The following is a 24,264-nucleotide window of genomic DNA, read 5'->3' as shown; positions in this document are numbered from 1 at the left end:
ATGTGTTTGTGCATACATGCATTCTGCATTTGTCCTGCTGAAGGATATGGATGTGTTTTAATTGCACTGTTTTAGCTCTTGGAGGGAATTTATAGCTTTGACTGGAGATATGATAATTCTAGAAGTTTTCTCACAAGTGGCTGGGCAACTTCTTCCAGATTTCTTCTGACCCTGGATCCATTGAAGGGTCCTTCCTTCCCTCTTACTTATTTGCTCGATCACTGGATTTTTAACTTCAGGCTCATGACACACTCAAATGAAAGCTCGACGTGGGGTTGCGTCTCTCAGTTGCGTATAAGTAAAGGACAGATTCAGGGTGCAGCAGGGACTATCCCCGCAAGGCCAGTGACCTTTTTTCAGTTGTTTATTGCAGAAACAGCCTTGGACAGAGTGTGGGGTAGAGACAGAAGAAATAGACTCAAGTCTATTTAAACATAATTCCAGTTATTTCACTCTCCCCAAATGACAAGGTGAAGTTTTTATTTATGATGATATTTTACTTGCAATATAGCATGTAAGAGAAACAGCTCTTCACCACAGGGTTCACATGTTGGTGTTGTCCATTTGATACCGCGATGAAGCAGACAAAGGGCCTGGCTTTGCCTTTACTCTGGTCTGCTCTCTTGGTGCTAGGGACAAACAGAAGGAGTTTGCAGCTCAGAGAATTGCCTCCTCACTTCAGCTGGGATGAGGCTCAGAGTATGGCTCTAGGGTATGAAATTACATTTCTGTCTCTAGGTGACAATATTCACAGTTGCCTCTGCTGGCTTCTGACAGATGCATGTATATGGGCTACAGAAATGTATTCAATTTTCTAACATGCTTATTGTTAGAAATGCCATTTAAGCTCCCAAATCTGTAGGTATGTTTCTGTATAAGACCACGGTTTGTACTTGGCACTCTATTATTGTGTTCCAGTATTCATTTGTGTATGTCAGACTCTCACAGACATACTGAGACAGTACTCAGATCTTACAGGAAAGGCCCAACAAGAGATGGCATCACCACCCATCAGCACTCCAAACCTGAAGCTCTCTGGATCTGTTGTCTATCAGAGATAACCACTGTTCTGACCTCAGCACCAGGTCAGCACTGCTTAGAGTGGAGTTACATAGTTTGTACTTATAGTTTGTGTTTATGTAGCATTCTCTGGGCTCTTTGCTTAGTATCTGTCTCCGGGGTTTATGGATGGTTGGTTGCATGTGTTGGCATTTATTCTTACCACTGCTATGTGAGGTTCTTCTCAGATTTAGAATTGTTTTCGATTCTACTTGTGATGTGTTTTTGAGTTACTTTCATATCTTAAATGTTCTTAATAGTGCTTCCATGCATGGTGTGTGCGTGTATGCGTGTGTGCGTGTGTGTGTGCATATGTAGGGGTACTTCTGCATAGGGGTAGCATTGATGAGTGATAGATACCTGTGTCTGAGTAGATACTGCCAAATGATTTCCCTAAGTGATTAAGAATATTAATATGTTAATACTCTTACTTACAGAAGTGTGCAGGCGCTCCAGTTAGTCTGCGTTTTCAGTAACATTTTGCGACAGTTATTTATTTTTTTTACCTAAAAATATGCCAGCTATTTCAATGGGTTTTCAGTAATAATTTATTATGATTTTAACTTGACATTTTTTCTGATTACTTAAATTGTTATAGATGTTAATCATGGCCACTTGAGTAGTGTTTTCTGTGAAATGCCTGTTGAACCCTTTATCCATTAAAAGAAAGTTGAATTGTCTCACTTTTAGTTTCTGGTTTGTAAAAAACTACTTTTAAATAAACGATAGGAACCCTTTTCAGATACATAGAGTAGTTTACTTCCCCACATCTGTGACTTACCCTCCGTATGTGTGCTATGCATGCATGCGTGCGTGCATATGTGTGTGTGTGTTTGCATGCGCATGCACACGCATGCACGTGCCCATGTAGGCACATGTTGTACATGTGTGCTTGTGGATGTGTAGGCTTAGGTTAACTTCAGGGGTCATTCCTTAGATGCTACCACATTGTTTTTGAGGCAGAGTCTCTCTTTTACCTAAGACTTACTGTTTAGCTTAGGCTCTCTGGAGGTGGTCCTCCTGTTGTGTCTGCCTTGAAGTACTGGGATGACAAATGTGAGTGAGAGTAGCAGGCTTGTTTTACAGAAGCTCTGGAGATAGAACTCAATGTCCCCATATTTGCAAAGCAGGTGCTTTACCAACTAAGTCCTCTCGCTGGCCCTATTTATGCTATCTTTAGATCAGTTGAAATTTTTACTTTTTTGAAGCCAGATTTATCAATCTACTTCATTGTTGTGAGAACTATTTTTTCTTTTTGCCTTTTATGTAGTACTTATCTTATTCTAGATCATGAGGGAACTTCTCTATGCTGTCTTCCAGAAGTTTTGTCATCTTAAATTTATTTCTGTCCATCTACCAGTGTTTTTGTGTGTGGTATGGCATAGGGGTCAGGGGTCATTTCTTTCTCCCATGCTCCCATGACCCTCCATTGTTTCCTGGCAGCTTTACTATAAATCAGCATCTGAACTCTGATCTCCTTGTCTATTTCTCCATCCTTCCACTAATACCACACACTTTACTGTGTCTTTAAATTCAGGCTTGAAGTCTCATCATGTTTGTCTTCCAGCTTTGTTCTTAAAGATTATCTGTAGGCATAACAGATTTTTGTACACAGTTTACACAAGGGTAATCTTTACACAGTTTTTGCACACTGTGTAAAGATTACCCTTGTGTTATTCAAATGTAGATTTCTCTGTCCTCATATCTTGTTTCAATCTGGACATGGCATTGTAATGCTTATACCAAGAATCGCCTGTCTCAAGTTTGTGTAAATAATTCTTATTATTTATTCTCTGCCTTGTCAATAAGTGCTGATCACCCAATGGCTGAGCAGAATTGAGAATAGGGCGGGACATCCACCAGCCAGAGGAAAGAGAAAGGGAGAGAGAGATCAGCTGGAGGATGGAGATTTGGAACCATGAGGAAGGGGTCAAGAGAGAGGCCACAGAAACACACCTGAAGCCCAAAGAGCCAAATTAATAATATGCAAATATGGAGATGGGATCGCAGGCAAGGTAGATCATTTAACTGCTCAGCTATTAAGGTGCAGTTTTAAACAAATATTGCTTTATCTGTGTCATTATTGGGGACTAACATAAAGTCAAGAAATATAGTGGCTTGATTTACTGCTTATACTTATATTAAGAATAATTCATTTACAATTATCTTCATCATTGTGGCCTGTTCCATTTCCATTTAGTGTCAGAATAAGCTTGCTAAATTTTAAATAAAGACTTTAAGCTATTAGTTGGTATAACAAAGAAACCTTAACTCATAACTTAGGGATCATGGATATTTTTCAGCATTGTTCTTTCCAGCAACATAGCCTCTTCCTCCATCTCTGTAGGTGGTCTCTAACCTTGCATGCATAAGCACTGTGATTTTCTTTATGGAGGTCTTGCTCCTTTTCCAGCAGCCTTGCTCCTCCTTGGGTCCTTTCTCTTTACTAGCAATCAAAATCTTCGCTGGCATCCTTAGCAACACATCAACAGAGAAACTATTTTGAAACCTGAAGACAGGAAGTGTCCTTCACCTTGAGGAGGAGGTGTGAGCTTTTTTCTGCTGTTGGTCTGAGGTAGGTGTGATGCTGAATGTCTTGTCCAGATGGAACCTTGAATGTCCTTAAAAGTAGCAGATGTGTGTGGGCAGAATGGTGGATTACTATATTGAGAAGCACACTGAATGTCTCGAGGTATCACGTACAGTTAGCTGAATGAAGAAACCAGTGCATGTTTTAAGTATCTGATCCATGTTCATTGATGCTGAACAAATGACTGTTCCAAAACAAATGGATCATATCTTTTACATTTCTTCCAACATCTTTGATTTCCTATTTCTAGTCAGTCGAGCTGATTTATATAAAGAAAATCTCTTCAGTATGTAATGAATCCTACTCAAATGACTGGAAAACATACTTTTTAAGAGACAAAATATTCTGGAGTTGCCCCTTATTACTACCTTTTATTATTTTTTTATTTCCCACCATGCTTTGGGAATGAGTAGGCTTTCTTCACTGACTTCCGACTTTCACTTCCAATTCCCATCCCACAATGGCTCCTAACTCTGATGGCCTATTAAACCTTTGTTCAACACCAAGGCTCATAGCCCTCCTACTTACTGGAGCCAGTGAAAATGCCCCCTTCTCTTTCATTTGTGGTTGTTGAAATGTCCTTCTGAAGATCCCTCTGACTACCGTAGCATGTCTCCTTTTCTGGTCTTTCTGTTCCTCAAGTTTTGCTGGCTGTTTTTAGGGTTCCCTTCACGCCCTTTATGCTGATGTCCACTTCATATTTCCGGTTTCATGTAGTTTTCTTGATTGGTCAGCATTCTGTGGATTTTGGAGTCTGGTCTGGAATTATCTAACCATGTCCAACTTTCTGTTGGATTACTTCATTTCAGGGCCCTGAAAACTCAAAAGTTAGCACATTATAAGGAAACTCCAGTGAGCTGTTTGCTTTTGGCGATTGGCACCTTTTTCACTGGGCCTGTGTGTTATTCACTTGTCTGCTTCTGTGACAAATACCAGAGAAAAGAAACTTCAAGGCACAGATGTTTTAGCTTGCTCTTGATGTTAGAGGTTTCAGTTCCTCATGATGGAGAGAGCATTGCAGCAATCTGTCAATTAGAGAGTCAGGAGAGAGGGCAGGGAGTGGGGAATTGTGGGCATGCACTTTTCTGCCCTTTGCCTTTTACATTGTCTGCCACCCACACTTAGGGCAGGTCTTCCTAAGCCTCGTTTCATCCTCACAGTCCTCTCCTCGAGTGTGCTTCCATAACCTCGGCCCTTCTAATCCAATCAGGTTGGCCATCAGGATTAACCATTGCAGCCCAGGACCTGGAAGTGGTCTTTGGCTTTTCTTTCTCTTCTTGCTAACCCTGTCCACGGACAGCACACTGCTTTAGGATTTTCCTCAGCATCTTTAACATCTCTGTAGCCTGGATCCTCTTCTCTGTATCAGTCACCATTTTTCTCTTCCCAAATAACCTTGTACCTGGCTTGCTTGAACTACTTCCTAACTGGCCCATCTGCCTTCAATATTTTGACACTCCAGCCCAGTATCAGTAAGGTTTCTACAATGGGCTACTCCTCTGTTTAGGCTGACCAGTAGACAGATTCTTTCTTTGGCACTAAGACCTTTACTATGGCTTTAAATACTAGTCATGAAACAGATCCCTCCTGGTGCCTCCAGGCTCATCTCTGGACATGGTCTCCTTCCCATTCCTGTTCCTCTCTTTACTCTACCTCTCTTTCTCCTTGCTTTGCTTTGCCCAGAGTAGGCTGATCCTTATCCCTCACTCTCCTCCTGTCATTCGTCAAGTCTCAGGTTAGATAGTACATATTATAGGGGAAACATGTTCTCATCCACTACCTCCATTAGTGTGTACTATATTGAAGGCATTATATACTCACTGTCACCTTATCGAAGGCAAGGAACGTATCTGTATCATTCTATGGTGTTTTTTATAAGTAGTGACCATGTCATGCTCTGGATGCGAAGATGAATGGCTTTTGTCTCAGCCCATGAGGGTCTCACAGTGTGAAAAATGGAAAAGAAACACCAGCAGGTAATTATCGTCCCATTTGATGAGTTTTGTATGACAGGTGTTTTCAAGATGTGGTAAGATGAGCGCCTTCGGGGTCAAGTGAGTTCTCCTGAAGTGTGTGTGTGTGTGTGCTGGCATCCCTAGAGATCAGTGTAGAGGATAATCCTGAGAATGACGATCACCTCCAGAAATAGCCCTGGCAGCCCTTCCGTCAGCTTTGCCAGCTCCTCTCTAGAGAATGTTCGTTGGCTCTTCAGATGCAGAGAACTGCATTCGAATTAAGTTTTAACAAACAGTAGCTCAACGTGTAGATAAATATCGCGTGGTTAGTGGAATAGAACAGACGTACATTTTCAGGGTACCTAGTTGAGATTTGAAAGAGTAAATATTTTGTCCTGTATGCTCAGAGGCCCTCTGATAAGTCTTTTGTTTAGAGTCCAAATACTGTGACTTTGTCTGAGAGTACAATTGCAAAGCACAGTTTGCCTTGCATGATTTCAATCTAGTCTTTTTAAAATATGCTGTATTCCATAAAATAATCCTGTGAAGCAAGGCCTTTACAGCTCTTCTCTCTGAGTACCCTTTGAGGCTAATAGCTGTTCTAGCAATTCACATGTATTCTAACCAGTTAGCGGGATGGTGGACAGAACCTTCTATAGATCAGAATTAGTTGATACTGTAACAGTCAGAGAGGGCTCATCCAGATGAAGTAATTCCACTCTTTTTACATGGCTATCTATGATAGCAGACCATGAATGAACATCAGAGTGTTTGGCGGAGTCTCTAGAATTTAGGTCAAATTGATCACATATGCATATGAGGAGAAAGGGTATAATTTCCTTTTTATTCTTGTTTTCATTTTTGAAGAAGAAATGATCAGCAGCCACCACATTCTGAGCTTACGTTCGTTATATTTGTTGGTTTGGTCACTGTTGTTTTGAGGGAGTAGATAGTAGATTCTGCTGCACTCTGAACTGTCTCTGTGCTGTGTGTTGTAATGGTTCACAGGCTGATGTCAGCGTTAAATGGGAGTCTGGGTTCCAGGTGTTTCCCAGTGTGAGCACTCATGTCTTCATGGGAAATTCACGCAGTAAATGTTGTATGGCTGTTTTCCAGAAGACAGAGTGGAGGCTGAGAGAGTGAGAAGTACTTTCATAAAGGCAGCGGGCGGGCGGGGTATCTAACCTAGTCAAGTGCCCTGGACATCAAAGCATAATGCTGAGTACCACACAGCCATCCTCACGAGGCTCCATCTCCTAGGACAGACAGACAAAAACAAAACAGAACAATAATAATGATGATATTAATAATCAGAGTCATGATAAACCCATGGTATTATACATCCCTAAACTTAAGGGTAGAGAGGATGTGGCATAAATCCTTGGTGACTACGAACTTTAGCTCTTTTATCAAGGAAATAATGGAGCTGGGTTTGAAAGATAAATAATCTGTGGACCAAAATTAAAAAGAAATGCCAAGCTGAGGTCAAATTTAACATAGAATACTAAATTTTCTATCAACTTATTGTCTCCCCCAGGAATATTTGACATGTAATATAGATCTTGGCATGGGTTCTGCTGTAAAATTTAGTGTGCTTTCTAATTTCTCTTCTTTAGCAAGTATTGTTTTGTTTTTTTCTAGTGAAGAAACGATTGCTAGCTATCCAAATTAACACAAGTCAGTAGTCAGCATAGATTCCAGTTTGTTTTCTGAGACCTTAGCCCTCTCACCATTATTTCTTAGTGAATTTAAAATTTAATATTGCAGGTTATTTCTTGATTTGTGGCTCTTGGATTATCTTTTCTTTGAAGTTTCCAGAGAGATGCTTCTAGAGGAGATACTGTGTTCTGTATTAATGCCTGGTGGGACTTCTCCAGAGGATTTTGGCTTCATTTCTTTCTTTTACCTACAGCAACAGCAATGTAACCAGCTTTGTGATGTAATCTGTATCTGCTATGGGGTATATTCAGCCTTTAGAAAAATAGTTTTGTTCATGTACAGGTTTGGCAAGTGAGTGTTTTCTTTTAGTATTTAAACATTCACATTTTATGTTTATGAGAACAAAACAGGAAATTCAGAAGGTATCACTTTAGTCAAAAAGATGTCTGAGCCAAAAAAATTCCAGTTTATATTTCTAGTTATTCATAGCAATCAGTTCATAGTCATTGTTTTATAATTATCTGATGGTTTTATACTAAGTTGATAGAATTTTAAAATCTACAATTTTTTTTTTAATTTCTTTTTCTAGTACTGGGGCTTGAACTTAAGGCCTTGTTTATGGTAGGCAAGCCCTCTGTCACTGAAGTATATCCTTGGCCTTTTAAAAGGTTTTTCTTACTGATGTTTGTTTTTTTTATTTTTCGAGACAGGGTTTTTTATTTTTTTTATTTTTTTATGTAGCCTGGCTGTCCTGGAACTCACACTGTAGACCAATCTGTCCTCGAACTAAGAGATCTGCCTACCTCTGCCTCCTGAGTGCTGGGATTAAAGGTGTGCACCACCATCCACCACCAGGCCTTTCAAAAACGTTTTTTATTTTGACCTGGGAATTGCCAAGGCATGCCTAAAACTGTCCATCACTTTGCGACAGCTCCTGATTGGCTGAGTGGAAACAGTTATTTTGTACTTTGATTTCAGTGTGTTTTCTTGCTATGTCTTTCTTTTACCCAGGGTATATAAGAACATAATTAATATGTGAAATTTTTCCTGCAGTTTTTCTTCAGGACCTGTTTGCTGCAGCCATACCTGTATCTTTTCAATGTCAATAGCCTGAATTTATTCTGGGACCATGGACTCCCATTTCACAGATGTTCACACCTCCTCCAAACTCGCCTCTCCTGCTTCTTTACCGACTTCATGCTTTTCTCTGACCCTCTGAGCTACATGATCTATCTCTAATTATTCATTTCACACCTCTGTACCCCAGTGACCTTTCACTGCAAAGCCTTAAGTCCACCAGTCTCCATTTGATGGTCCTAAAATGAGGGTACCAAGAACTACTGGAAAGGAACCAGCCTCAAGATGCAACTCAGCAGAGATGTTTCCCTGCTGTCTCTCCTTTTCTGCAAGGCTCACAGCATTTCCTGGCTACCCTGCTGCCAGGCCAGGCCAGGCCAGGCCAGGCCTCTTCCCACTCTACTGTCTTCATCACTGTTAGTAATTCTGTAATGAGGTAATGTGTACTAACATTGTGTTCCAGATGTTGCACCGAAGCCCAGGAGATAACACTATTGAACTAAAACAAAAATATACCCTATGTAACTTTCGAAAGTCAGACACATTATAAAATCACATCCTTAATGATGACTTCATTGTACCTGAATCCAGTGGTAAAAAATGACAAGGTAGCCTGAGACTGCATCCTTGTTCACGGAGGGGAAGACAACTAAATGGTGTGCAGTTTTCTTGCACTTCCCAGAGCTTGTTACGTCTGTCTTCCTGGTCAGTCCGATTCACTATTCCTCAAAATAATTTAACAAAGATGACTTTGGTAGGTTACTAGACTTGTTTACTTTTTTGTTTTAATAGGAAATTTTTGAGTAGATGGCCCCAGTCTCCTACTGTCCAAATCTGAAAGGACCCTGAGCCCACATAAACCTCTTAAATCGAAAGGCACAATTTCTGTAGTTAATAAAAAACTAAACAATGAAATTGTGTGATAGTAAATAACAAAAAGCAAACTTGACAGTATGATTCAGCTACTTGTGGGCATTTGCTGTGTGCACTGGCAAACTCCAAGGTGTTCTATTTGAAAGCTGGTATACTTGGGAACTCGTCAATTGGAGCTAATAATGGTAGACACTGTCTGAGAAGGGGCAAAACCTTATAATACTTATCTTGAAACATTCGCCCAGAAGGTCCTGTTTCCCATGATTTCTGTCAGCATTTAGAGACAGGTTTGCCTTCATCTGCACCTGAATTATGCAGACTGAATGTTGGAAAGGCCATGTCATAGATATAAAATACTTACAAGAGACATTTCTGAGATTAGGGCCTCTTATCTAATTGGCTTCATTAATACAATTTCACTTCACTTTCTTTTGCTCTGTACACATCCCGCACAGGGTCCGGGTACTTATCTGATTTTATGTCATGCATCAGTTAAGATCCCATCTGATCCTGACTCAGGTCAAGAGCTTCTTTGATTTAGGTTTTAGACTCTGGAGCCCTTTAATGATGTCATCTGGGCCTGAAGCTATCTGTGAGATAAATTGTCTTGATGACTAAAAACTTAGAGGAAATGTATTTTATGGTATTAGAAGATTTAATTCACGTTTTACAAACATTTCCACCCTCAAATGCATCATCCCTTTCCCCTCATAATTACTCCCCACTATTGATGTGCTTAAACCTACATATCATATATTTGGCAAATATAGACACTAGTATGTTGGAGGTTAGGCCTGTCTGGGCATATTCTCTTGATAGCAAAATGCACAATCATTAACAGCCTGCATTTCCTCATTCATAGTTTACTTAGAGTTTGTAGCTAGTGGTTAATCAATAAATACTTGTTTAAGCAATCAATAGTGGTTCTAATTCCAGGTTCAAAAGGATCCATGCTAGCATTAACAGTTTATAGGAACTCTATAAACGTCTCCACGTTTGAGTAGTTCCTGGTGTCAGGGTAGGATCCTCCCAGTAGCTGTGCATATGGAGGCAGAACATGGGCAGGTAGGGGGCTTTCTATCACCACTTACTGCAGAGAAGGGAGTCTGTGGAAAGTTGGCTGCTGTCCTCTTACTGAGTTTGTATGAAATGTGGCATGATTGCACCCTTGCCTTTGCGGAACATATCCCAATACCTTCTCTAGGTGACTGTCCACTTCGTACTTAAACATTGTCATGAATTTCCTTGGCAAGCTTTGTCTTCCTATGCTGCTTATCATAGCATATTATATCTGACTGAAAGGATTATCATTCTTTTGTTATGGCCCAATGGATTGCTTGCTAGTGGTGACTTACAGCTCGTTTCATCAATTTCCAGTAATGAGACATAGTGGTGTGAGGTAAATGTCTGTGCGCACGAGCGGGGATTCTAAATCACAGCCTGCAAACCACGGAGCTTCATGGTGCAGTTAGCCCATCTCCTCAGAAATGTCTGTGGTGAAGGCTTCTTGAAAATGGCCAGGCTTCAAGGATATCGCTTACGTGCCACTTTCAGTCATTAGTGTGATGGGTCCATGTTGGCTTGGTGAGGCTGACCTCCATAGGTCAGGGAGGATAATTCATCAGCCGGAGAACTGATGGACATAGTCTCAGTGGGAGGGAGAGGTAAAGAGGACGAGGTGCTTTTAAACACATTGATTTCTTTACAGAGTAGCATTTAAACGTAAATAGTCACGGATTCCATGTCACCAGTGACCCATTCTTGTGACTGTCCAATGGCTGTAAGATGTTCAGATGTGCCCAGGGAGGAAGACCATGAAAACAAACGCACAGTAGATCTCTGCAGAGTTCTCTTGTCTGGCTCTATAGTGAGTCACTTATCTCGTGGTGCTGAGTTTCTTTTGGCCTTCTCTCTTGATCCTGTGACAGGAGAAGACATCATGTGTTACTACAGAGTCAGAGAGATGTGGAATGAGGGATTTCCCCAAAGAGCTTGTATTACAGCCCCTCTGGGTGATGGCACGTCTCTCCTTCCCATGTGTTACTCAACTCCTTCAGGAAGCTCCCCCCTCCCACACAGACACTGTAGGGGCTGATTTCCAGTAAGAAGTTCACTGCAGGTTTTGGGAACTGAAAACAAAACAACCATTTCTGCACTACGAGGCTTTATATGACGATGGGAGAATGCAGGAGGGGCTGGAGTTCACACCACTTTCCCGAAGGTTTTATTGACTTTTCTGCAAGGGAGAAATCTCTGTGTCTTCCAGATATATAATTCATTTTATATATGTGTATGTCACACATATATGTATATGTCACATATATAGATATATGCCATATACATGTATATATCACATTTATGTATATGTCATATATAGGTATATGTCATATATATTTAGACTATAGGAATAGATAAACAACATACAGTCTACCTGTCTTCTCTTTTATGCATTATATATAGATTCATCCAATTCTAGGTTATGCCCTTATAATCTCTAATTAGGAAATCCCAGGTAGGTTTTGCTCTCTATTTCTTCATCATTTCCTCCTTAATTAACGCTCTTGTCCTTGCACAGAAGCTCCTCCAGGCCTTTCTGTGTAACACGATAAATTTGGCCGCCTCCGTCCCATCTGTTCTCTCCCTAGTTCCTCCTTCCATGCCCTGTGCCACTTCACTTCCCGTTGCCCACCTTCCCTCCCCCCCAAGCTCCCTCCTTCATGTGACTTCTGTGTACTATGGGAAAGGCTTGAAGTAACAGGGTCTCCGGGACCCAAGTGGCGTTACTTACACCCATCTTAGAAGGACAGCACTACTACCACGCTAGACGGGAGCCCAGGAAACCTTAATAGATCAAGATAGCTCCGTTCTGCTCTCCTAAAATTCTATAAATAATGATTGCAATTCTTACTTCATATGCTGCCTTTTTTTCTATTTTCGTACAATTTTTTCTTACTTCAGTTCAGTAGAAATATTTAGCTTAGTAACCAGTTAATAACATAATTTAATGAATGAACTATAATGTGAAGCAATTCAGTTTGTTTAAAATACTGAAGGTACACTGGAGTCAAATAAAATATGTTCTGGACAAAAAGATAATATCTGCTTAGGAATAAATGCTAAGAGTCTAGGGAATTTCCCCCATTGTACAGAATATGGCAAGTATTTAATGCATTCCACAGACAAAAGAAAATACCACTAGATTTTTATTTCAAATTGATCGCGTGTCAAAATACGCATGGAATGTAGGTATACATTTATTCTTGTGAAAATGCGCCCTCATTCATACATGGATCAGTAAGTAAGACACGATTTCTGGGTAGGAAGGGGACGTGAAGAAACGATGCAGAAGGACTGTAGAGAATGTTCTAGAGGATCAAACACTGAATGGCTCAAGAATATCCTGAGATGGTTTTGTTTTCTGATCCATTCTTGGAGTGACAGGGTGCCACTGCATTTCCATGGGCAGAAAACAATATGAGCAACCAGCCTGCTAAGAACTCAGGGCCAGATGGTGTCCATCCAGGTCATGCTGAGCTGATGGTTCAGAAATGTCAACTCTGCAGAATGGTTGGAGCCAAATGATTCTTCAAGGTAACCGTGTTAAGACTTGTGTGTGCATCACCATGGAACATTACACTGTAAGCAGTGTAGTAAGTTAGAGGTAGTACTTTGAGGCATTAGATGTCCCCCATGGGATCTGGTGACTGTCCATGGGAATCAAACTCTAGTACATGTGGTAGAAATCCAAAGTGGTGTCTCAGTATTGGTCAACTGTTTCTTTAAGCAAATAACCAAAAGTCAATCCCTTGGTGAAGGAATGAATGGTGGAATGTTTCAGAAGTGTTACCAATTATCTTTTGATGATGAAAGCTAACGAAAGACTGTTCCATTCTTTGGCAGTGGTGAGTATTAAGATCCCATGACCTTTTACATGTCAGGCAAGCATGTTACCATGGATTTTCAACAATCGCTTCTCTGTTAAAGAAACAGTAACAACCAGCCAAGGTCCACCTCTTTCTCCTTACGTTTAGGCTCTAGGAAGCCATTTGTCAGCCTCCCTCTCCTCAGTTCATTCTCACTTGGAGAAGTGCTCAGAGGAGTTCTAGGAAGATTGAGGTCGCTGTATGCAAGCTGGAGAGAAGCAAATGGGATGACTGCAGATACAGGGAAGTACCAAGTACTTTCTAGGGGACAAATGTGGTAGGTGACACTGCATAGGGTGTGGATATGCTTTGATTCTGTATATCATTAACTGTCCAAATTCTGCAAGTTGTTTAAAATATGTATAAATGACTTATGTCATGGTTGAGACAAAGTTTCTGATGAAGCAAGTTAAGAAAGGGGCTACTTTTGCAGCCAGAGACAAGAAGCAGAGAGAAAGAGAAGGAGAGAGAGAGAGAGAGAGAGAGAGAGAGAGAGAGAGAGAGAGAGAGAGAGAGATTAAACATGGGTACCCTGATCACTTTCTCTATTTGGTTCAGTCTAGGACCCTAGCCCAAGGTGTGGTGGCACCTACGTTTAGGGTGGGTCTCCAGGCTAAGTCAGATTTGGTTAGCCTAATCTATAAACTCTCTCACAGACGTGGCCATCTACTTGTCTCCAGGGTTTTCTAGCTCTATCAAGTTATGACACGAGCTACCACATACTATTTACTGCATGGCTCTTTGTAGAAATTCTTTTCGTTTTCTCCTCTCCTTCGGTGAGATTCTGTTTTCCCCCCTTTCTTTTCTGTTTTCAACTTCTCTCCTCTTCTTTTGATAACTTCATAAAAGCATGCTTCCTCCCCAAATAGCTAGTCATTTATTTATGTAAAATCCTTCACCTGGCCTCATGTTTATCAGTGTCAATTTTTTTATGTGATACAGGTTGAATATGCCTTATCAAAAATGCCTTATCAACAATGCTTGGAACTAGGAGTGTTAACACATTCTGGATATTCTATTTGGTTTGGTTTTGGAGTGGTTTTATATAGAACATGTATACACAATCCCCTGGCCTAAGGATGGGATCCAATGTATAATACAAAATCCACTTTCTCGTGTCTTGTACATTTATCTGGAAGGTAATTTTATACAATATTCTTAGTTGATTGGTTCATGAAACACAGTTTATGCATCACAGATGAAGGGTTTTAGATTGCCTTTCCCTTTGTGAATGCTTCAGATTTGCATTTTGACATTGACCCATCAGATGAAGTCAGGTACAGCATTACAACCATGGTGCCATGTTTATGCTCAGATTTTTCTCATTCTGAATGAGAATTTCTTATATGAATAAGTAAGGTATGCTTAATCTATGTAACTAACAGTTACAAAAGCCTTCATATCTGTATCTGAATAAAATTGAGTCATATATTTACATGAAAAACCAAATATTTTGTTAGTTCATCAACTGAAGGCACCAAGGGTACACTGATATATATTATATAGAGCTTTTCAATGAAGGATAGTATCGAATTCCTGTGTAGAAAGTAGACGGAAGTCTAAATGAGACCTTTTTCCTTATTTCGTAGGTTACATAAAACACATGAGAGAGTTCCATATACTTCTGCCTCATTGGCACTAACCCAAATTTCTATTTTCTTTTCCTGTAGAAAAATGATCCGGTAGGATTTTTGCATATAGTGCAATACTAGGCTTCGTGAGCTCACCCAACCCTGCCCTGATTACCTGGCTCTTCAAGCTAGAGGAAGCTGGGTTAGAAGCAAAGGATTAAAAGATTAACATAGGATACCAAAAAGATGAATGGAAATAGCGTAAAAATAATATAGTTTCAGTGTACTCAGTGATCATTTATAAAGGTTAAATATTGTCACCACAGCTGGAGCGCCTGTTCCTCTTACAGCCTCTTCTTTCTCAGAGGAACTTGAGTTCAGTGATGCTATGTAGTTTTACTTTCATTTACATGTATTTATGTATGCGGATTTGAGTGTATATTTCATGTGTGTGCTTACAGAGACCAGAGAGGGTGTCGGATCTTCAGGAACTGGAGTAGACAGGCAGTTGTGAGTCTCTCAGTCAATGCCAGGGACTGAATCGGGTCCTCTGGAAGACAATCAAATTTCCAAGCCATCCCTCCAGTCCAGGTTTACTGTTATCAATCTCTGTGCGGTTCTTCCTGTTTTACTGCACATGCACGTATCCTTATATTTGCATCTTTCATGATTTATTTTAATAGTGCCAAAGTATGCTATTTCTTGTCTCTGTTTTTAGTTTAATATTTTGTTGCAAAGATTGAAAACTTTTTGTTATGAGATGAGAGTTTTGTTGTAATAAGTCTAGCACAGTTTATTCAGTCCACTATAAAAAACAAAAAACAAAACAAAAAAAAACAAAAACAAAAAACCACCATGGCCATTGCTTCAACTCTGGTAAAACATTGAGTGCTGAAACTGACTTTCTCACATGCTGAGGTTTCTGTAGGGCAGTGGTTCTCAACCTTTCTAATGCTGTGGCTCTTTAATATGGTTGGTGACCCCAATCATAAAATTGTGTTTTGTGTTGCTTCATAACTGTACTTTTGCTATTGTTATGAGTCATAGTGTAAATATCTGTGTTCTTCAGTGGTTTTAGATGACCCCTGTGAAAGGGTTATCTGACTCCCAGTGAGGTGTCAACCTACAAGTCGAGAACAACTGCTCTAAAGAAAATGAGTCACCAGATCAAGAGAGCACAGCAATCTCCACACTGTTAAATCGCTGTTGTTCTTCACAATGTCTGTCTGAGTTGTGTTCCCACAATGAGCTTTCTGGTTGAGTTAGAATTGTCTCCATCTGTATTTTGATGAGAAATGCTATTATTGTGGCCTTCATTTGAATCCTCCTAGGTATTGGTCACATAGGACACTGGATGCTGACAAAGTCACAGAGAATAGCACTCCCTGGTATGGTCACCGATGTCTCACACCCCATGAGGGCTGACAGAGAGATCCAAGCATCTTAAGTCTTACGATATGACTTGAGAACTTTCCTAAGCATGGAATCGTTCTGAGTCATTTATCTCTGGTGATCAGAACCTGATGGCTTGCCACACTTCTGCTTTATTCCCACATGTGGCAGTCTTCAAAGCTCCCACTCTGGCTATTTATAAGACAATAGACTCAAAGCCATGGAAACTAAAACCAGTTTAAATTCTGAGGAAAACTGGAGCATGACCATGAGTTTGGTTGACTAGTAATAGCAGGGTTTGAGGGAGCTCCCCAAAGCCTATGCTACTGACAGTATGTGTGCTACAAGGCTGGGCTCACAGCTGGAACCAGATGTTTCTAGGAACTTTCAACGCCTTATTCTGTGCCCAAGTGAGGAACCATATACAAAATTTCTACAGACTCTTCCCACTGCCAATGTGGAAATGCCTTTTGCTCTCTCAAGTATCTGTTATGTTCTATAAAGTAAGGTGAATTGTATCACTTGAAAATGGGTCATTAGCAAATTATTTCTACTTGAAGAAGTTGGAAGATTTCTGAATCTATCTTTGGTGTTAAGTAGGTAAGATCAGATCCCAGGGAACATATCCCTGCCCCTTCTGAAGTTTTGTTTAGCTATGCCTATGTGTGCTGCCCGGTTGCACTCAGTATGCACAACTTTGACCCTACTTCAGGAAATGGACAAATGATTGGTTTGTTCTATTTAATGGTTCTCACACATCATGCTCTCTGGTCCAAGGAAAGTGTGGCTGTTGTAAATGACTCCATTTGTAATTGATTTTGGAACATAAAACTGGTAACTGTAGGAGACAATGGCCACAGCATCTCTACAGTACTTTATAAAGATTTCACTTCATAGGTACTAATAACCTAAGGTAGCCATTTAGTTCAGCCTTTACAATAGAAATTCGTTCCAAATCAGTGTGGACTTTTGTGCTTAACTGAGTTCTCTGTGGCCAGCTATCATTCCTGTGGCAGACAAATGCCTACGTCCAAGGGATTAGAGCACACAGACAGTCTCCCTGCATTTGCTTTGTCATCCATCCGTTTGCATTGCCCCCCACCTTGGCATTTGGTAGACCTCACCAGCAAGTAGAAACAGACAACTGATGTGAACTGTAAAATAATGCATATCCCAATTAGATAATTAAAATTCTTTCTGTTGAGTCTATGTAGGTGTGTGTGTGTGTGTGTGTGAGAGAGAGAGGGGGGGGGAATGAAAATGGAAGTAGTGGGGTTTCTTTTTTTTTCTTTTCATTTTGAATCATTTATTCAAATTCCCTGTTTTGGAAGACTGATGGCAGATCTTTTAAGGTAGCATAATTTAAAATCTTATTTCTGAGAATTGCATTTAGGTGTTTTGATTATGTATGCTCTCATGCCCCTTCTGACTCCTCTTCATCCCTCTCCCAGCTTTTTATAACTCACTGTCTTAGTTACTTTTCAAGTGCTATGACTAAGTACCATGATGAAGATAACTTATAAAAGAAAGCACTCCAAGAGTTTTGCTTATAGTTTCAATGACTTTGTCCACTGAAGTAGTACCATAGAGCTTACATCTGATCCACAAGCAGAGAGAGAGAGAGAGAGAGAGAGAGAGAGAGAGAGAGAGAGAGAGAGGAAGGACAGAGACAGATACAGAGAAACAGAGATACACAGAGAGACAGAGACAGAAAGACAGAGAGACAGAGAGACACAGACAGAGACAGACAGAGAGACACAGAAAGAGAGACAGACAAACAGATAGGGACAAAAAGAGACAGAGAAAAACAGAGACACAGAGAGGGACACACAGAGAGAGAACTCATTAGAAATGGTATGAGCTTTTGAAACCTCAAAGCTCATTTCCAGAGATACACCTTCTCCAGGAAGGCCACACCCCCTTCTCAATCAAATCACCATAGTGATTCAGTCACTGCTGCCTTTGTGTGCATGGATGTGTGGCTACCCACTGGAACTCGTTAAAATACCAGGGGTCCCATCCCAGAAAAAAACTGACTCTCCTATCCCAGCAGCCTTCAATTGCTTTAGTTAAGGGTGTGGCTTTATGAGTCGCTTCCCCATTTATGCTGGATTTTTGACTAGCATGATCTTGTGAGGGTGTTTGCAAGAGTGTAATAGCTCTGCCATGTATGGAAGGCAATGCTTTACAGTTCTTCCCCACTTCTGGCTCTGACAGTCTTCCCAGCCCATCTTCTTCCATGTTCCCTCAGCTGTGGGGACAGGGGATGGAAGTAGCAGTTTTAAAGATGAATCCTCTCGATTATCTAAAACTGTGAATAAATAACTAAATAACTAAATAAATAATGTATCTGATTTTCATTTAAAAGGTGAACTCTGTAATTAGGCTTTGGACGTATTCTCTTCAGGTGTCATAATGCAGACATGCAACTGACTTTGTGTTGTAGTTCAGTGTTATAGTAAATATTTAATCTCAGTTGGAAGTTTCTATCCCGCTTTAGATCATTCAGTTCCCAGATAAAAGACACAAAACATAACAAGCCTCAATAGCACTAGAGCTGGGCAGTACCTTATAGGCTATTAGTATCTACTATAGCTACAATGATCACAAGCTATAACTTGTCATGTTCCATTTGGCCACTCTTAACTACAGTTGGTCAACTCTTATGGCCATGTTTTCAGGACTCATCTAGCCCATGGGGTCTCTTACTCTACCTGTTTCTCTCTCATTGTCCCACCTCAGGCCCCAAGCCCAAAAACTGAAACCCTGCATACCTCTCTTTTGCCCAACTATAGGCCGTAGGCATCTTTATTAACCAATCACGGATAAGATAGGGGGCAGGGGCTGGGGTTATATAGCTCACTTGGTGTTCGTAAGGATCTCCTTGTCCCTGAGGCAACCAGAGTAAGTATTTAGTGTTAAAATACATGGCAAAAGCTAAAACCAATGTTTTGGGTCTCTGTAACTCCTATTGACCAGTTCCCGTGATTGTCTCCTTGCAGGTTATCCAGGCTGTGTTCTTCGGCATCTGTGTGCTGACTGATCTTTCTAGTCTTCTGACCCGAGGCAGCGGGAACCAGGAGCAAGAACGCCAGCTCAGGAAGCTCATCTCTCTCCGGGACTGGACACTGGCTGTGCTGGCATTTCCTGTCGGGGTTGTGAGTATGATGCAGGATGTACTTAGCACAGAAGAAATGTGGGTCCCACCTCAGACTTGGTGTTTGTTTGTTTGTCTGTTTTATCAATGAGGGCTCTTTATAGAAGAGCTCTTCCTCTAGCTGGTACTAGGGACAGATCCCAGGACCTCATTGCTCGTCACCACTGAGCTACATGCCACCCAAGATTTCTGTGTTTGTTTTCCAATGCTGCCAACATTATAGAAATTTCTCTCATGGATTGGATGTCTGAGGTCGAGGAATCCTAGAGCTGGTTTCTTTTGAGGCCTGTGTCTCTGGTTTCAAGAAGCTGCTTTTATATTGTTGTATTCTCCTCCTCTGTGCCTGTCTGGGCCTCTGTTCCCTCTTCTTATTAAGACATCCGTTATATCAATCAAAATTCTCTAACAGCTGCATTTAACGTCGCCTACCTCTTTAGTGCCCAAATGTCATGTTGTGAGATTTAGAGGCTGAGATATATCTATTGCTGAGAGATTTGCCGTGCAAGCTTGAGGCCTCCAACCAATCCCCAGAACCCATGTTAGAAAACAAAGCAAACAAAGAAACAAGCAAACACCACAACAGACAAACAAACAAACAAACCCCAAACCAAACTATGTGTGGTGGTTTGCACTTGGAACCTTACTGCTGTGGAGGAAGAGACATGGATTTCTCTGCGCCTACTTGCCCAGCCAGAATATCAGACCAGTAAGAGACACTGTAGTATGGCTTCTACAGTGACATACACTTCTGAGGCACAATACCTGAGACTGTATTCTGGCCTCCACATGCAAGGGCACGTATACAAATACGTATACTCAGACACACTCATACATGGGTTTGCAGGGCACATAGTTCAGCTCCTCATTTTCTTGAGCATCCTGAACCTAACATAATAATTGTTTGTTGGGCCAACTGTTTTAGCGCTTTGAACTTAAGAGGAAATCAACATCAGCTAACACTTTACTTACCCAACGGCACCATTAGCAAGTGTTACTTTAAAAATGACGCTCGATGTGTGGGTCTGTCTGGCTTCATTGATTTTCTGTTTTCTGTTAGGTTTCCTCTGTAGTTCAGCCCCCTTCACAAGTCTGCTAATTTTCCATTGCACACAAATCATGTTTCTTTAAAGGCCTCATGAGACACCATAGATTTTTAACTTGTGTGTAGCCAGAAGAATGAGGAAATTTTTGTGTATCTGAGATTGAGAGGGAAAGTATCTTATGTAATGCAATTTGAGAAATTTCAGTTGTTACCTGATTCTGGAACAGACAGAAGCTCCAGGGTGGCTAGCATATGTACTGAGTCCAACCAAGTTCACCATGAGAAGTGTCAGAAAGTTCTTTAAATCCTGCTGCTGGCTCTTTCCCGCATTTGCCAAGTCTGGTTTGGCAGAGACCTCCGTGTTCTTAGTGCTGAGTTGCCATTTTCTGTGTGCTGAATTGTATTTTCATGGTCTAAGTAGCCCTGAGCTCCTGAGCCTAACGAAAGGGCCAGAAGAACCTTAGAATCCAGTCATAAGCCTGCTCATTCCCTCATCCCTTTCTTCTGAATCTCAAATCATGAATGTTCAGATGGAAGCTGTCCAGGAAGTCTCTCAAAATCTCCTGCTTAAATGTTTTCCCGTTATATGTATATTACAAACACACAGTTATTAAATTATGTATATATAATTGCAAGTATATTATTGCATACATATAATTTTATTTTTGCCTTTATACAATTAAAATACTGAGCCAGTATGCTAACACAGATCTATAATCAATCACAGCACTCTGGAGGCTGAGGTAGGAGATTGTTGATTCAAGCCACCCTGGGCTGCATAGTGAAATCTTGTCTCAGAAGGTAAATTCATCCACCTTCTATGAATCACCTGAGAGAAAATCCCCACAGCATAAACTGTAATGACATGTACTTTCTGCACAAAAGACTCATACCTTGAAATCCAAGTGTCAGTGTGTAAAATTATCTCTGTGATTCAGAAGGGAGAGGAGTAATACTTTTCATCTCCACCAAATGCGTTTAACTGGTGTCACACAGTGCACCTTCTGATCATGTACAGATACCTCTGCTGGTAAGCTCCTGACAGCAGGCCCTGTCTTGTCCCTGTGCCTCAATACTCACAGTGCTCCCTGCAATGCAGGAAGTGATCAGAGCTCTACAGATTCACAGAGCAAATTAGAGTCAGTGGTTGATCAGGTGTGCAGAGTCAAATTGATGTAGCTTTCCTCTCTTGGCATGGACGACTCTGTCACCATTTCTAGTTTTTCCAGTCTCATTACTGAGTCATTTCTCACTTTCCATGTTTTCCCTAAGTTTTAAAAACACCTTTCACATGTTTTGTTCCTTCCCATTTCCTTGTTGTTCCCCATGTTGATAAAAGTCTTTGTAAGTATTCTTTACACTCGAGATGGTTTCCGCTCTTTCTCCTCTTTCCTCCGTTCTGCCATTGACTTTGCATCTGTCTGCCCAGGTCCCACGACACTCCTCACTCTAATGCAGCAAAGAATCATTCTGAGTTGAAAGAAAAAAAGAGCACCTGACAGATGGACTGTTCTAAGAGTCCACTAATTTTATTGCAAGGTCTATTTATGGGTGATAGAAATTTAAAGCTATAAGCATTGTAACTCAAAATAAATATTCACCCAAGCACATTTATCATTTCCTCTTACCTTTCCCTTCCTCAGGCAATTTCCCCTCATTTTTTCCGGTGTCCCTGTGTATTTCCAATGACTTCAGAGATTCCTAAGTCCCTCTCTTAACGTTTCCCAAGTCTGTCATCACTGACAGGGTCTATAATGCCACTATAGCTGTCTTCCTATAATATAGACCTTGCTCAATGTTCTTTCCTTCATGCAGCGATGCTCTGAGAAATCACGGGGAGAGGCATTTCACTCTCCTGGACGTTCATGGCCTCGAGGACTTTGCTTCACCGGGAGAGCCCTTGGCTGCAGAGGGATGAGCTTAGCATTAGTGCTTAGCATCCAGTGGGCACACAGTTATAATGCCCGCAGCTATCTGTAGTCTAAGAATGCTTATCAGGTCAGGTGATTCAGGTTAGCATGTGAAGCAAGAGCTTTTACCATCTTGATCAACACAGAACCTTACAGGAAAAACATCTCAGTATCATCTCCATGTCAGGGAAGCGGTGGCCTGGCTTGAGCCTCCTAAGGAGAAAGGTGGAGAGCCTGGGCTTTGAACCCTCTATAGTCCCCAGAGATGTCCCCAGTTCCATTATTCTGGTTAAAGGGTAACTGCCAACCTCACAAAGTTGTCCCTGCTGTTTTGTACTGTCCTCCTGTGTCACTCTCTCTTAGTAAGTTTGTGATTGAGAAAGCTTCATGTTTTAGGCAAAGAACATAAAAACAAAACAGTAGAATGTATCATCACTGCTCAAACTCTTCTGAAACAAATTTCTTGGCTAGAACTTTTCTTGGTCTGTGGTCTGTCTGTCTGCCTCTGTCTCTCTGTTTTCCTTCCCAATCTCTTTCTCCTACAACCAAAGCAGCAGGGAAGACACTCATAGGTCATCTGGGATTGGTAGACTTTTACTTTGGTGTTTCCTCCAGGAACAAGGTTAATAGTGAACCGACAGTAATTGCTTTGAGTATGAAGTAATGAAAAAGATTTGGAGAACATTGGACTTTACACAGGCATCTTCATTGTCCCTTTTACCCCAAGGGTATGTAAAAACAATGAAACATCCCAATCACAGATAAAGTGTACTTTTGACTCACTGTGACTTGGGGGACCAGGCAGGGTGGCTTACTCAAACATAACATGTATCATCCACTGCAGTGTTGATTCCCATAAACAGCAAAGCTGGTCTTGATTAGTGATGCTAATGGCCGGACACCACTCCCTGAATCTTGCAGCTAATTTTGTAGGGCTAATCCTTTGGGAGGCTTATTTCTCAACTCTGTCACCCTGTCAGAGAATTGTTACAAAGAATTCTGTGACATTATGTGGTCTGGAAGCACGGAAGTTTCTTAGGAGCAGTCCGGGAAGACCTTTTTGTCTCCCATGACTTCATTGATACTTGAGTCAGCAGATCCCATTTTAATTCACAAAGTAGGTATACAATTTTAACTACAAAAGAAGATACAAGAGCTTGAAGAGTTTGAAGATGCCCCTCTCACAAATCCTAAGTGTGTCTCTGACTGCTATGTGTTTCCATTCATTCAAGCCCTGTTGCGGGTAATATTTTAAAAATGCTGCTGCATGGGCCAACTATCTAAGCCATGGCGGTTCTGGCCGCCATGTTCCGCAGCCAGACAAGGCCTGAGGCCAAGAGTGGTGCGCTACTCGTCTCAGACCCCGGCTCAGACCAGCCAGAAGCACTGGCCCTGGCACCCATAAGACACTATCATAGTGGCTAGATCAGCCAATCCACCACACTGAGCCCAGATAATAACCACCATCCCCAGTACTGGTAGAATGAAGGCTCTTAATACTTACTGGATCTCCAATTGGTACATATATTTGGTAATGCTCAATTAACACGATGCCAACACAATTAGAATTGTTAACACAATTAACTAACCTAGATATGAATAACCACCTGAGACTGCTAAAGACACACACACAGACGTCTCCAGCCATCTTCTCTCCTGCTCTTTCTACCTTCATCTCCTCACTCCTCCTCTTCCTCTCCTCTTCCTCTCCTCTTCCTCTTCCTCCCACATTAGCTCCTCCCCTATCGCTGTACTGCAGACAGTGTAGCAGCAGCAGGAAACCATCCTGCTACAAAGTCCATGCACCCTATTCATCAGCTGCTGCTAAGCTTGACTAATACCCATAACCAAATCTTACCGTAGAACCAGTATATCTTTGTCCTGCTGCTGACTTGGGTTGCTGCAGTCCAGATGCTGCCCTAACCATCCCAATGTGGAGAAGTAAATATCCCCCAAGGGGTGGGACTGTGGAAGCCCCAGAGGTTTAGATCTGTTTTATCCTGGGATGAGCATCCATCCATCGGGTGTCAGTGCAAATCCGCATATGCATAAATGA

At 41.2% G+C, this 24,264-nt stretch overlaps 1 protein-coding gene across 2 annotated transcripts in view; it reads left to right on the top strand.

Annotated features, from left to right (window-relative positions):
* The window catches only part of Aig1 (androgen induced 1), a 223,884-nt gene that overhangs the window by 19,091 nt on the left and 180,529 nt on the right, over positions 1-24,264 (top strand). For both annotated transcript variants that reach the window (XM_028779213.1, XM_028779212.1), the window contains exon 2: positions 19,102-19,257. In XM_028779213.1, coding sequence (XP_028635046.1) covers positions 19,102-19,257 — 156 coding nt within the window. The remainder of the gene's footprint in view (positions 1-19,101; positions 19,258-24,264) is intronic.

This window comes from Grammomys surdaster, unplaced genomic scaffold (genome assembly GCF_004785775.1).
Source record: "Grammomys surdaster isolate TR1022 unplaced genomic scaffold, NIH_TR_1.0 348, whole genome shotgun sequence".
Lineage (NCBI taxonomy): Eukaryota > Metazoa > Chordata > Mammalia > Rodentia > Muridae > Grammomys > Grammomys surdaster.
Note: the sequence above shows the minus strand (reverse complement) of the source record. Positions and strands in the feature narration are given on the sequence as shown.